We start from the raw sequence: 15,207 nt of genomic DNA, 5'->3' as shown, positions 1-15,207 counted from the left end.
GCCAGGCCCCACACACCTTTCCTCTTGGACCTTTCCTCTTGGACCTTTTCTCCTGCACTTCTGGAACCCTCCACTCCATTCCACTATCTCCTCTATTGAAATCTGACCGGTGGGGCGAGGCAAAGCTGTGATGACTGGAACCCTGAGGTGGACTAGGTGAGGACAAAGTAAATTCGACATGAATTCTGGTTTGAGAGTTAGAGGGACAACAAGTGGCCTCATTGCTACTCACCCACTGTGCCGTGTGTGTGTGTGTGTGTGTGTGTGTGTGTGTGTGTGTGTGTGTGTGTAAACACATGCATTCCAGAAGAAGTCTTTCCTGAAAGAAACTAGGAAATAACACCTATAATCTTCATTGTCAACTAACCAGATGTTATGCAGCAGTTTCTTCCTCCCCCCATCCCACCTTTGCCTTGTTTATGCTATATTAGCTGCAGTCACAATACTTGCTTTAAGATAAATATAGTGAATTTATAGGACTTCAAAAGGCTCAGCAGCCCTAAGATTCTGCAGTGTGTTGTTCTGCTCTTGAAAGAACTCGCCTCCAGGCAGAGGGACGCTTCTGACAAACAGAATTCCAGAAAGAAGGCTCCATGTTTAAAAGATGAGCATTCCCCACCCTCTTCTTCCCCCATTGTCTGTGTACTTCTCAGGTCAAGGCTGTTATTATTTTTATTTTTAGGTAGTATGCAGCTGATGAAGTGAAGTGGCGTTTGTTTATTTATTGTTTTTTGGTCCCTGAGTTGGAACACAGGATCAGCAGAAGAGAAACTCCCTCTGTGACTCATTGCAGGAACATCTAGCATTCCAGCCAGCACAAATAGGATTAAAACAACTTTCCCGAGGGCCCCAGTCATATTCTAGCAAAGAAACACATTGGCCAATCTGACCACCTCTGGACCATTTTGCTTTTGCAAAGAGAGCTATCTGTGGCCTTCTTGTGTGCTAGGCTCTTTGTGAGATCTCCAAACAACTTCTCATGAGCTGATTCCTCTGTGGCCTAGAGATTGTCATCAGCACAGAGGGTCTTCTTCACAGGGTCATAAAAAAGTGTCACCCATTGGGGAAACACCTGGCCATGGTGGCCTGAATTGGTGATATTTGGGTCTTCACATAATAAACACTGCAACTTTCCAGGGCATGGCTGGTGTAGCAGACATGGTTTGTCCCCTGCCCCCATGTCCCCTCAGATTGGCCTCTGTATGCCGAAGGCCACCTACTGCAAATAGCTGTGACTATTCTAGAGGACATGTTTTTTCCCTCAGGAGCATAGTAGGCCCGCTTGCTGGGCTAGTTCAAAGCACCAAGGAATTAATGCACCATCCAGGAGCAACCCTTGACCTGTGATGGATGGGAGTTGGTGAATAAACACCCTGACTCCGAGGCATATGTTTTCCCCTGCCTCCCAGCATCCCCAGTAGAATCGAACCCTAGTTGCCCTCAGTGGTAACTTAGTTGATAAATTGCCTTCCTTCTCTTTGCTGTCTCGCCGCTTCACTCCTCTACTGGTATTTTCTGGGATCTTCTCCCAAACAAACTACTTCCAGGCAAATCAGTCTGTTTACGGAGCAACCTAGCTGGTTGGGTTCATCAAAACCGAACAGCACCCCCCCTCACCACATCCATCACCACTGGTGATGGTCATTAAGTTTCCCTTGTGACTTTAGCACTGCCATAGCATGTCATACATGGGGACACAGTCCTTTGAGAGCCACTAACTTCTGCATGGAAATCTGGTAAGACAGAAACCAGAGTTTCAAAAGGTAGCCAGTTCAGCAGCAGGGCCCCCCTGTACCATGAAGTAAGGACAACTTCGGACACTGCTAAAGTCTCTGTATTCAGGAAGCACATACTCATGAGGTTCCTGTGAGTGAACAGTAAGCATTTGTTGACTGAGTCTATAAAGGAATGAATAAGTGACTCACATCCACTTCTTCACTTAATTCTGAGTGCTTAGAGGTTGAGGGCACATCCCACCACTGTTTTTGAACCTCAAATGCCTTTTTTTTAAATTTTTAATGTTTATTTATCTTTGAGAGAGAGAGACAGAGTGCAAGTGGGGGAGAGGCAGAGAGAGAGGGAGACACAGAATCCAAAACAGGCTCCGCGTTCTGAGCTGTCAGCATAGAGCCTGGTGCGGGGCTCGAACCCATGAACACAGGATCATGACCTGAGCAGAAGCTCAACCGACTGAGCCACCCAGGAGCTCCTCAAATGCCTTTTAGTGGAGCCAGCAATCCTGGCCATAGTTGTATGTTCTTGTTTCTATGCAGAGATTTCAAGACAGTAAGATCCTTCCCATGATTGGTATCTGACACCTCTAGATTAGAGTTTTATTTCTTTGTCCATAACTTGGTTCACTGATTGAGTTATGTTTATTATACCAATAAAGGAAACATAATCCTTAAACCTATCAGTCATAGACCTCAGTGAGAATGATTTTATCACCTTCTTTCTGGAAAACTCAATTTTGATGGGGGAAACCCAATTCTGACCATCTAAGGAAGGCTGAGGAGTAGGCAAAAATGAATCTCAGGCATCCAGAGAAGATAAATCTATGTGGTTTTTTTTTCCCCCCTAGGACTGACAGCCCAGCCAAGTCATAAGTGAGTGCGCTTGGTGGTTTTAAAAGCTTGGGAGATTTCCCCAAATTTGGATCACCCTCCTTTTGTACTTCTAGTGCTGGTGAACAATTTCTTATCTTCTTCACGCCCTCATCCTCCTGAGAATCTCCACTCCCACCTCTGCCTGCACCACTCTGCACAGCAACCAAGCTGTTGTAGCTCAAAGCGCCCCCTTGTGGCCAGATGAATAACAGTCAGTGCTTTTCTCAGTGTTACCCAGTTTCTCAGTGTCTTCTCTCTTCCAGCTGAGCAACCTTTTTCTGATTTGGACCTACACATACTTTTAAATAGTCTCCCCCCTTCTTTCCTTTAATTCTTGCCCAGTTACCTCAGAAAATCCCTTTACTTTCCCTCTCCCTCTTGTCCTTAACCCTCTTCCTTGGCTATTCCACCCTTTCTTTGTTTTTGTTCCTCTTCTGAGTGACAAAATGACCCTAATCCAGTTGATAAACAGGAGAGGAGGGCTGCTTAGGCCCTTGGGCCAGAGGGAAAGAAACCCCTAGGACCTAAAGTGAAATTATACATCATAGCCAATCAGCAGTAAATGCTGATGAGTCCATATTCAAGCTACAAAAGGCTCTGGCCACCTCCCCTTTCTCCCCTAGCCTACCTGCCTGAATGAGAAATAGATTTTTGTATTTAGTTGTTTTCCCATGGTCTCTCATTTCCAATAGTGGGACAGTGTTGTTTTCTATTTTCACTGCAAGCGTTCTGTGTTTCAGCTATGTTGGGGGGCAAGTGAATATTTGTGGAGACCTCACCATAAGGTATATAATATTCTACATTAAATGCCTTCCTAGTTCCTTGCAGCTGATTTGAAAATGAACCTTTGAACAAACAGGGTTTTAACTTAGGAGCTTAATGTACAAACCCATCGGGAGCATCAGCAATGCTATTTAAGATGCTCAGAGGAAATACGAGCAGTGGATCTGATAATGATGACAGTGATGCCAGTAACGAGGTGACAACAGTGATGATGACAGCTTTGACAATGAGAATGATGAAGATGGAGACTGTGATATTGCCAACGACGATGGCGGTGGTGGCGATAGCCATGTTTTGTCGAGTACATTCCACGTGCCAGGCATGATGCCAAGCACTTTACCTGGATTATTTCCTTCAGTCGTTACAGCCACCTCAGGTCTGTAATCCCCGTTTTACAGAGAGGGAAACTGAGACTTAGAACTAACTTGCCCAAGGCCACACAGCTAGCAAAGCTAGGCAGAGCTGAAATTTGATTCTAGGCCTGTCTGAGTTCAAAGCTTATACCTTGTGACCACTGTCATGGGGGGCCCAGTGCCCAGGCTGAGGTTGGCACTCTTTCTGTGCTGATAGCTGTCGAGGGGCTCACATGCATTAGGAGAAAGGGAAAATCTGAACTCCAGTCCTTTGACTTCACAAATCTACACCCCTTCCTTCCAGTGACCCCTCAAAGGGTCTATTTCTGGCACACTAGTCTCTGGAAAATGTCCTGCTAATGACACGGGATTATAAACAGTCCTTTTCCCAGAACAAAAATTTAACCTTTGTATCTCAATCTAATTAGAAGTATTTTCTCTTCCAGAGGCAGGTTTTCCCCCTTCTTTGTTCCATATTTCAGAGGTTTCTTTATTGCCAAAAAAAAAAAAATCTCCAAAAATCACAGTGTTTTAAGAAGATAGACCCTGGCCTGAGACCTTAAACGTGACCTGTGCTCCTGCACAAGATGGCCACTCAGGCACTAGCACCTGAGGGTGTTTGGGGTTTTCTGTGTCCTGCAGAAGGCTGTGGACCTTGACCAAATGCAGGGACAGACGCTCACTGACTGTCACAGCCCCCTGTCTAGGTGAGTGTCCCCTGCTACCAATAGCCACTCTTCAGGATATTTTCCCATGATCCACCAAGACCCCAGGAGGAATCTTCTTTCCTTGTAGTTTCTGGAAAATAAGCATTTCTTCTCTACTTTAGAGAGGTCCTTGCCTTAACATCTCTTCCCGCTGCTGTCTCGGGATGGGCGTTCTTCCTCTAGAGACTTCCTGCTTTACCCCTGCAGGAAACGTGGGCCTTGAAGGAGCCCTAGTAGAAGCAGATAATCCTGGGAGAGTATCAATTGGTTAATACTTTGGGAATTGAGCCAAGAGAGAAGGCAACAAGCCTATGGAGAAAACAGTACCAGGGCAGAGAAATGGGAAGTACATGCCTAGCACACAGTAGGTGCTCAGATAGTTTTTGAAAGAACAAATAAATGAATGGATGTGAATACAGTTCCCGTTCTAGCCCTCATGCAGTACTGCATGGCCCAAGGTCCACCATCCATCCCTGGGGGCAGGCTAGAGGTAACTGGGAGTATGAAATGAGACCATAAATACAAAGACATATGACATTCTCCACCTGGGCAAAGAAGGAGGTAAGGCAAACCCACGATGCTCCCCACCCCTGCCAGTCTCCCAGATCCCTCTTGTGCTCTACTGGAACATCATCATCTCTCCTGCTGAGTTGCAACATTTTTGTTCTTGCACTCCTACTAGAAAATAATTTTTGCACACTCCCCCAGTGCAACAGACACAAAATTATGCATCTACTTATATTTATTTGTTACATATGCTATAGAATAGAAAAATGGGAATAAAAAAGATAGATGAGGAGGCATAATGACCCTAAATAAGTTTTATGGTGACCTTCCCCTGCTCCCGGGGAAGACCTCGCAGTCCCCTGGTGTCAATGATGCTTGGGTGCCCTGCTAGCCTCTCCTGACTCACCCACCTCTGCCAGGTTTCACCAAGATCGTGTGAGAGCCAAGAGTTGCAGTCTGTGCTCTCTGCATAAATGCCCACAGCCTCTGGCCATCTAGATGAAGGGGATACTCAGTCCTGAACCACGAGGCCACCAATGTTTTCATAAATGAGATAACATGTCAGGGAACTGATTTCCAAAGCTCACCTGGGTGGTCATATTTCTTTTGGAGGGCTGTGTGGGTCCCTGGATATAAAAGGCAATCACCTCTAAGGTGGGCAACCATCTTGTGTATTCTCCATATTTTCACTAATTTGGGAACACGTTCACTTGACAATTGTGTTCACGGTTTCAGTAGAATGGCCCTGTGCTGGTGTTTAAAGCTCAGAAAATGGAATCACTGGGACAAGTAACTAACAAGTATTACACCCTATGGGAAGAGCAAAACCATTTTTTTTTTTTTTTTACCTAGCTGGCATTACTTCTTAGATATTTAGTGCATATCAGGTCCTGAACGGTGAAAGCACATCCACGTTGTGTTAATGGACGAAACTTATGCATTGCTCATTTAACTCCTGGGAAGTGGCTGGGGATTTTTATACAGAATTGTCAATCATTGGTGTGGTTAAAGTGCTGGATAGAAAGCAGAAAACAGACTCAGAATAGATGGAGGGGCAGGATTCTTAGCACAGTTCTCTGTCAAGTCAACCTTCCAAAAGGGAGAGATGTGTCACCTTTTCCCCGGAGCAAGGGGACATGGGGAAACGCCGTGAGATCTGGGGGGAGGTTGGGGGAGCTTGGGTTGACGAAGCCAGATCAGCCACTGGGAAAGTTGGCCAACCAGCTGCCTCATCCTCTGGCCTCTGAATTAAGAGTTCCCAACCTGACTGCACAGTAGAATCACCTAGGGGATTTCTTAAACCCCCAGAGCCCCAGTTGCACCCCAGACCAATTAAATCAGAGTCAGGGTGGGGGGACCCAGACATCCATAGTTTTTAAAAGCTCCCAAGGGATTCTAATGGGCGGCCAAGTTCGGGAACCAGTGTTAAGCCCGAACTCATCAGACTTTAACACACGTGTGCACAAAGCACCCAGGAGAGCCTGTCAAGGTACGGATTCTGATGCAGGAGACCTGAGGTGGGACCCAAGAGCCTGCATTTCTAGCCAGTTCTCGGAGATGATGCTGCAGCTGCTTCACGGATCCCGCTTTGAGCCGTGAGCACATAGAATATCCTATTTTGACCTGAAATAATTGATAACTGCCTACAGGCCCCGTAAAAATCAAAGCCGTCGATATTTTACAGTTGGACAACATGTATCTTGAGAGAATTATCAAGATATATATTTTTAAATGAATGTTGTAGAGGAAGAAATTCATCTTGATAGAAAAATCTAGATGAGGCTTATTTCAGTGGAAGAGGAGAGCAGGTCACATCTGCCCGCTATTGGGGCTGAAGGGGGCATACTCAGGAGCAAGGGCAGGGCCGGGGCCCGGGCGTGGAGTCTGCCCAGTGCAGCCCAGGCTCGCTAAGATCACTTCCTCTGAGGCTGGGATTGCCTTCCAGTGACCTCAGGTCCCCAGGCTCGCTAAGATCACTTCCTCTGAGGCTGGGATTGCCTTCCAGTGACCTCAGGTCGTGCCCCTCAGGTTTGAGTTGCTATGAGGTAATCTCTGCCCCTCGTGCCTGGGTCCCCAGCCATAAAGGGTTTGCTCAGGGCCACTGGGCTCTGCGGACCAGGGCCTTGTGATCATCTTGATAGTTGTTTCTGTGGTAAAAGTGCTCTAAAGTCACAAAATAAAATTAAGCCTCTCCCTAGAAGATGATTTGGGCCTCTGAAGGGCACTCCTGGAGTGCTCCAGGGTTTTTTCCAAATTCTCTGCTCCGAAACCAGACTAGACCTGAGCTGGTCTTGAGACTCCGTCTTGGGTCAGTGGGGAGTTCAGAGCCACGTTTGAAGTTCCTTCAGCTCGAGTTGGTGCAGGCTCTTCAGGGGGCCCTGGCATCATTTGGAATATGGCTGAGGGCATTAGGAGTGAGGGGACTGGCCTATGGGAGGGAGGGAGGGAGAGAGAGAGAGAGAGAGAGAGACTCAGTGATAAATGCCCATAATGAGGAAATAGATGGACTCTAGGACCCAGAGAATAGTCTGAGTTATCTGAGCGCTCAAGTGTTTTCACTTTTTAAATTAAGCCATAAACGAATCCTTATTATAAAAATGTCAATGTGCAAGGAGGCCCGTAGGGTGATGCGAGTGCTTTGTGTGGCGCTCTGGAGGCAGCAGGCCTGCAAGGCAGGCATGGCTTTTGCAGCGGCACCTGGTGGGGCACGGATGTGGTGCTGGTCCCTAACTGACTGTCCCAGAGTTAGGCCCCAGGTCAGCTTCTTCGAGAATGTACCTCCTTATAAGGAAAACAGCACACAGGAAGCTTCACTTTGGTTTTTTCCTGGGTGCATCAGAGAAACACCGGAACCCAGGGTGGATTCATTCACACGCCCCTGGCTGGTGAAGGTGGGTGGCTGTCACGTTACCCTCCATGGTGCCGGTGGGGCCTGACCCTCTACTTTTGTCCCAGTGCGAGCATGGTGACCTTGGTAATAACTGGTCGCAGGCAAAATTTGGGTCAGACTTTCTGGGTCACGGTTTCCTCATCTGTAAGTAGAATCAGGAAGGGGATGGAGATGTGACCTTGACCACCCCTTCCAGCCTTGATGTGCGTGCCATGGTTCTGTAAACGGTGAGCCTGCACCGGAGGCTGGACAGGAGAAGCCAGACTCAGGAAGGCCTAGACGCTCATTCAGACACCCGTTCGCTCAGAAAGTGTTTCCTGAGCGCCTGCCATTCCCCAGAGGCGGATAGAAAGATGCGGCAGTGAGGCAGCCCCTCCCTCCTGGAGAAATGAGTGAGCAGGCAATCCCAATGTGAGGGGAAGGCTCAGGACTAGACAAGGGCAAGTTGGGGTGCTGTGTGGGAGCCCAGTGAGGTGGGGACGAGATCTGAGAGGAGGAAACCGCAGAGTCTGACAAAAGAGCAGGAAGAAGTTGGTCGGGTGACACAGAGGCCCAAGAGGGCTCCAGGCTGAGACACAGATCCCAGGGAGAAGCTGCCCCGACTTAGATCGGTAGCTAGACGAGGGCTCTGTATAACGCTTCTGTGATCCCACAGGTCGCTGAGCCCAAGTACTGCCCCAGACAGCCTCTCCTCACCCCCTCACTTGCCCTGGGCCCCGAGGCATTTCCCCCAGAGTCTCCAGCTGGGGGCCACATGGCCTATACTGGGGTGGACCCCAACCTTCCAGCTCTAGCAGCTGGCCAAGGGCCAAGGGATTGAGAGTGACCCACAGATCCAAATTGCCCACTCCCCATCCGGCCACACTGCATTTACCAACCCTGGCCCATACCCTTCCCCCATTCCCCCCATCATCACGGGTGTAGGCAAGACAGATGGGTAACCTCATTTAAACCCATTTGCAGAAGATGTTTTGAAAAACCTGAACAAAACATTCCCTGTCCCCTCTGAAGCCATCGTGCCCCTTAGCTTGAGCATTAGTTGGTGGCTCCTAGGATACTTCCTGATTTGTAGAGTTCCTCGGCACACCTGCTGCCCCATGCTAATCAGCGGGGAAGGGAGGACAGCTCTCTGCCTTCTCTCCAGTCAGCTCGTTTCTCACTCATCCTGGGGAAGGGATAGAGACTTGCCCTGTGAACTCTCATCTTACAAGCTGGTTGTGAGTGAGGGTCATTGCTGGGGCTTCCAGCCCTGGCTCCTACAGCGGCTCCACTTACTCTGCCTGCACTGGGGGTGCTCAGGCCCCCCGGCGGCTGACCCAGAGTTGGGGCACCCACCGGCAGGGTGAGTGACAAGGGGAAGGGGAGCAAAGAGAAAGAGAAGAACCTTTCTGGGAGGCAGGAGGGTGCATGATGAAGGTAGGGCTACCGTTTCCTTTGCCCGTGTAGCCCAATACCAGCCTCATCTCAGCAGGCCAGTGGCTCTAGGGAAGCGACCGGGGGTGCTCACAAGGCCTACTGCCCGAAGACAGGAACTCTAGTGCAGGGCAAGAAGGCCTGCATCCTCTCGGCCTCAGCCTTTCTGAGACAGATGTCAGGAGGGTGGGCGGGCATCTCAGCACCTATGAGCTACAGGGACACCCTTAGATCTCCCACTGGGGACTCAAAGCTCCGGGAGCAGGGCTGGGGCAAAGCGGAATGGAAGCGTGGGCCCAATCTCACTTCCCTCTCCTCCCACATGACAGCTGTGGACCTGCCTGACTACTTGGCCAAAGTAGTCATGGGGCGCCCCATGGGGGCTGTCCTCCCCAAAGACAGGAACTCTGGTGACCCTTCGGCTCCTTCCCCGGTGAGAGGGACAGAGGAGGGTCCTGGTGGACAAAAGAGAATAAGCAAACAGTTCGATGATTTTCTGGAAAGGACTTGGCCACCACTTTGAAGAAATCTCATGCTCGAGTGCTCTCTTTTACACAGCTCTGCAGGCACATGCACTCGGTGTTGAACAGGCGGCTGGAGAGCACTGTTCTTGCCAAGAAACAAAACGCACGAACGAGTGTGGCCCTCACAGCTTCCACTGGGAAAAGAAGCCTGGGATTAACCCTGAACTCGAATCCCACCATCAGTGTCCCTTATCCTAGTCACCTAACCTTCCTATGGAATCAGTTTTCTCATCAGCAAAATGGGCATAATTATAGGCCCCTCCTCATAGGGTTGTTCTGAGGATTAAGTGAAGTAATGCGTGGAAAGTTCTGAGCATTCTTGGCAGAGGCCTGGCACATGGTAAATGCCCAGTCCGTTTTGGCTCTGGCCATCTGTGAAACGAACAGGGGCCCCCTGTCCTGGCGAGGTCCCCTCCTCACACTCTGAACCAGAAGGTTCTGGGGGAGTGGGAGGCCTAGAACCAGGGCCAGGCAAGAAAGGAGTGAGGTTGGCAGGAAGAGGTGAGAGCTGGCACCTGAGCTAAGTTGTAGACCAAGAGCCGAGGGAAGAAGCCCTGAGAAGTCCGCCTTCTCTGCCTGGGAGGGGGCAGGGGTGTGCAAAGGAGGCAGAGGCGAGTGTGGGCCGGGGAGGGGAGGCTCTCTTGTCCAGAAGGGCAGATAGGTGCAGCCCCTTACACGCAAGCAGTCTTCAACTCACAGGAAGCCCAAAGATGGCACAGAACATGTCTTGACCTCTCCCAGTAGTTACCTCGAAGGCCATCAGAAGCCACCTCAGATGGGTGGCTGTGGGTGCCTTCTCTTCCCATTGCCATCCTTGTCCTCCCCGGCACCTCCCCAGCTTCCCTTTAGCCTTTGCTCACCCCTCCCTGAGAGTCTTGGCCACTGGGAAGGACAGGGCAGACCCTTCTGGAGGAGATCCTAGGTGCTCAGGTCCTTTACAGGGCCGTGACCAAGTGGCCACCAAAGCTTCGTCCTGCTGATGTTGATGCCTCTCCTGACGTAACTTTGATGCCTTCTCACGCTAGCAAATCTCTGTCCGTGGAAAGACGTGTGCACCACTGAACTGTAATCTCCACTATAGCAGGAACCTTGTCTGTCAGGCTCACAACAGCATCTCCAGCCCCCAGCAAAGTGCTGGTGTGCAGTAGGCGCTCAGCCAATCAGTGGGTTGAATGAGTGAATGAATGAATGCGTACGTGAAGGAATGAGTGAACAAGTGATATTTTCTGGGCTAAATCAGGGAACATTCCTCTCAGGAAAAACCAGGACCCTTCAGTTAGGGCAAGCCCCTGCAACTGCCCTGGCGTGGGCTGCCTCCCTACTCTGCCCTAAAGGCATCATTGGCCAGCACTCTGGGTCACCTCCTGGTTTCCAGAGGACACCCTGCCCCTAGGGTGCTGGGCTGTGGAGCCCTCCGTCAGAGGCACCACTGTGCACCCTGCTGAGGGCATTACCAGCGAGTCCTTCTCCCCAAAGTTGTGTGCACAGCATCCTTCTGCTTGCTGCCCTTCCTCCTGCTTCAGAGAAACTCCTTGTTCTATGCATTTGACACATTTTGATTGTCTGGAAATATCACACGGTTGTTCATTTGTTAAAGCTGCCTTCCTGTAGCGAGGCCTTGTTTGTTTATTTCTACTCCTATGGTGTGCCAGGCAGGCTGTCCTACGGGTTGTGGAGGGTGTGTTGGTAATTTGGGGGTGAGGAGAGGAGGACGCGAGATGACCGTGGGACTAAAGTCTACAACAGCTCCAACAGGTGAGGTCGAGAATCTGAGTTGCCCAAGGCCTGCCCGGCAAGCCTGAGGATTATTGAATTATTATTGAGCCCAAGCAGACTCCAGGGCTGCACAGATCCCTGAGTTAGACATGGTGCCTGCCTTCTCCATGGTAACGAGGCTAAATATGGACGCGTTTCCATGGAGAGTCGTATCGCAGCTGCAGCCCTGCTTCCTCCAGGAAGCACCCGTGCTGGGTTCCTTGGGCCTCTCAGGAGGCCGTCAGGGGTACCAGGGATATCAGTGAAGAGTATCTCCCCGTTGAAGACGTTTGCTTCCAACAGGTGTTCCATTTCCCCAGCCCTAGAATCAGCGACGTCCCCTCTTGACAACTAGAAAAAGTTAGGGGAGGTCACGGGTCACGCAGAGGAGCTGATTAGGGAAAGCGACCCTGGACCCTGTGAGCATTCGTGCAGTTATCCTGTCTCCACCTGGCTCCGTGGGGAGGGTTTGCCTGTTATGGGGAGGGAAGGAGATAGCACTGGTCAGAGGAAGCCCGTGAGACAACTGTGCCGATCCTTGTGAAAACACACTGCTCTTCTTTTCATCGAGCCTCTTCGGGAAGAACGATTGCTTGAAAGAGTTTTTAAGATGCTTTCTGTAAGTGGGACGTCCTGTTTCCACTTTCTTAGAATGTTCTAATGTGACAGGACCTTATTTTGTTTTTGAAGTAAAGTAAGTCAAGACTCGCGTGTGAGCAAGTCAAGTCTCCACGTGATCTTGACCGTCCCAACGGCAATGTGGAATGGAACTTTGTGTTTGGCGAAAACTAAACATATAAGCTGAGTATTAGGCTTAGAAATACTCTGTTTAACCTCTCTCGGCTGTTTAGTCATTACATCATCTGTGTTTATAGCTTAGTCGTCTGTTAAATTGGGCCTCTCCATGCACAGCTGATCACTTGGGTGTGTTTGTATATATTAGGCAATATCTATAGCATGTATGTGTACATAGAGGGACGGGTGTGCTCTGTGGTTCACTAAGATATGGAGACTCTTAAAAGACGTGGAGAGAGCACTTAAGGCAATTGTAAGTGGTCTCTGACGGAAGGTTCATGTTGTGATTTTGCCTTGCAGGCCCAGTGGCATCAGAGCCGAGTGATGGACGATCTGCAGTCCCAGAACCTCTCCATGGACATGACTGACTCCTCTCCCGCCTTGGCCAATAACAGACTGGAGAATGGCATGGCCCAGCTGATCACCACCGAGGCCTGGAACATCAACTCCACCGACCTGGTAAAGAAGGCCCTGGTGACCGTGCCGGCCCCATCCATCCTGAACCCCCCAGCCGAGTCTCAGGGCGGCATGGCTCTGAAGGTGGCGGCCACTGTGCTGCAGCCCCTGTGCCTCGGGGAGAGCCCGGTGGTGATGCCCATTCACATGCAGGTGGAGGGAAGCCCTGCGCCCGAGCTCAACCCTAACGGCCATGCGGCCTATGTCATGACCACGCAGGGCCCCGTGCAGCTGCCGGTGGTGCTGGAGCAGCACGTCTTCCAGCACCTCAACTCCCCTCTGGTCCTGCCGCAGGAGGCCCCGTGCTCCTCCAGTGCTATCCACAACAACCTGTTCCAGGGAGCCGAGGACCCCGAGGCCCGACCGCAGCTCCTGGACCTGCGGATCCCCAGCCGGCCACAGGAGCCCACGTTGCCGTTTGAAGCTGTGCTCCAGAATTTGTTCCCCTCACAGGGCGCTCTCGGCCCCCCACCCTGTCAGCCTCCTCCTGGATACGCGCCTGTGCCCCCCCAGCCCTTTAACTCCCCCCTGTCCCCGCTGGTCCCTCCGGCCACCCTCCTGGTACCCTACCCTGTGATCGTCCCCTTGCCCGTGCCCGTCCCCATCCCCATCCCCATCCCTGTGCCTCAGAGTCCCGAATCCAAGCTCAGCTCCGGTTTCCCCAAGCCGCCATCTTCCTTCGGCCTACACCCCTTCAAAGGCACCCCTAGCCCTCTGGAGAAGGAGGAACTGAAGCCCTTCGATATCCTGCAGCCAAGGGAGTACTTCCAGCTTAGCCGCCACACGGTCATCAAGATGGGGAGTGAGAACGAGGCCCTGGATCTGTCCATGAAGTCGGTGCCCTGGCTTAAGGCTGGCGAAGCCAGTCCCCCCATCTGCCAGGAAGATGCGGTCCTGGACCTGTCGCTGGCAGCCCACCGAAAATCTGAGCCTCCCGTTGAGACACTGTATGACAGCAGCAGCTCAGTGGACAGCCCAGGTCACGCCGGCGGCATGGAAGTGCCCTTCGCCCCTGCCACAGCACACGGGGCCTCGGCTGTGATGGATAGCCACGTGGGCGGCAGCAACCCCGCCCAGCTGCCCGGCCAGCCCGGCCAGCCCAGCGGCGAGGTCAAGGCTGAAAATCCCATGGAGATCGTGAGCGAGTCCCAGGCCGCCAAGGTTATCGTCTCGGTGGAAGACGCCGTGCCTGCCATCTTCTGCGGCAAGATCAAAGGCCTCTCGGGCGTGTCCACCAAAAACTTCTCCTTCAAAAGAGAAGACTCCGTGCTTCAGGGCTATGACATCAATAGCCAAGGAGAAGAGCCCATGGGAAGCACAGAGCCCCTTAGGAAACCCGTCAAAAACAGGAGCATAAAGTTAAAGAAAGTGAACTCCCAGGAAATACACATGCTCCCGATCAAAAAACAACGGCTGGCCACCTTTTTTCCAAGAAAGTAAATAATGGCTTTTTAAAATTTTTATGATTATAATATGGGGAAAGGTGCATTGGTTTTATAAAAAGGCATTTAAAACAAATTATCTTTGTTAATTATTTTGGGGAGTAGTTGGGAAGCGGGAAGGCGAATTGGCTCTAGAGGCCCTGTAAGCTAGTATTGTTTTCTTTTTTAATTTTTGACTTTTCACAAATGAGTAAATAAGAGCAACCTATTTTTCAAGCAGATTGCACATTTTTTGCAGCTTTAATGGAATATTGGGTGAATCAGAGGGGTAAAAAAGCTATTTTCATTGCCACAAAGTGCTTTGATGATGTAATACCTAATAAAGGGTAGGATGAATATTTCACAATAAATGTTTGTTTGCACTAATTGGTTGCAGCATTCTATCATTTTGTAAATTTGCATTCCTTAACTGGTGTGGTTTGGCCAAAACTGTTGCTTGTAAAGCGCTACAAGTTCTTTGTGTTTTGAGACCTAAGCTCTCCAGGCGTATGGGGCAAAGAAGAATTATATTGGCCTATGCCACCATTAAAAGAAGACTAGGAATATGTACGGCCTGGAGCCAGTCACTTTCCCCTCTAAACGTTGCTTTCTTCATTTGTAAAAATGTGGCACAGAGAAGGAAGAGGTGGGGAGGTGAGTTTCAAGCACCCGAGGCCCTTTCCAGTTGACGTAGACCCTGGGTGTGGAGAATTCTGTGTCTGAGCCTTCTGTAGACCAAAACCGACAAATGTGTCTAAAAGGAAAATTTACCTGCTTCCTCCCCACCCCCCCCTCAGAATTTAGCTGGAGAGGACCTTCTTTTCAAAGGCAGTAACAGCATTGTTCTGAATGACTGAAAGTCTTGCAAGCCAAAAGTATTACTGAAGACCCCTCAGAACGAGAGGTAAGTCCTTTGCTGGTGGATCAGGAGATGCCCCATAAACGTTCCTGGCTTGGGATAGAGATGCTTGGGAGTGGGGTTGGGAAGGGAAGAGAA

At 50.3% G+C, this 15,207-nt stretch overlaps 1 protein-coding gene across 4 annotated transcripts in view; it reads left to right on the top strand.

The window, feature by feature from the left end:
- The window catches only part of RAI2 (retinoic acid induced 2), a 59,408-nt gene extending 44,811 nt beyond the window's left edge, over positions 1 to 14,597 (top strand). For 2 of the 4 annotated variants that reach the window (XM_047075958.1, XM_047075959.1), the window contains exon 2: positions 12,634 to 14,597. In XM_047075958.1, the coding sequence (XP_046931914.1) occupies positions 12,658 to 14,229 (1,572 nt within the window). In that variant the 5' untranslated portion in view covers positions 12,634 to 12,657 and the 3' untranslated portion in view covers positions 14,230 to 14,597. The remainder of the gene's footprint in view (positions 1 to 12,633) is intronic. The other 2 variants (XM_047075960.1, XM_047075961.1) reach the window with 2 other exon arrangements.
- Positions 14,598 to 15,207: the final 610 nt, after the last annotated feature.

This window comes from Lynx rufus, unplaced genomic scaffold (genome assembly GCF_022079265.1).
Source record: "Lynx rufus isolate CCGP_SWC_20201006 ecotype Redwood Valley unplaced genomic scaffold, mLynRuf1.p SCAF_14, whole genome shotgun sequence".
NCBI lineage: Eukaryota > Metazoa > Chordata > Mammalia > Carnivora > Felidae > Lynx > Lynx rufus.
Note: the sequence above shows the minus strand (reverse complement) of the source record. Positions and strands in the feature narration are given on the sequence as shown.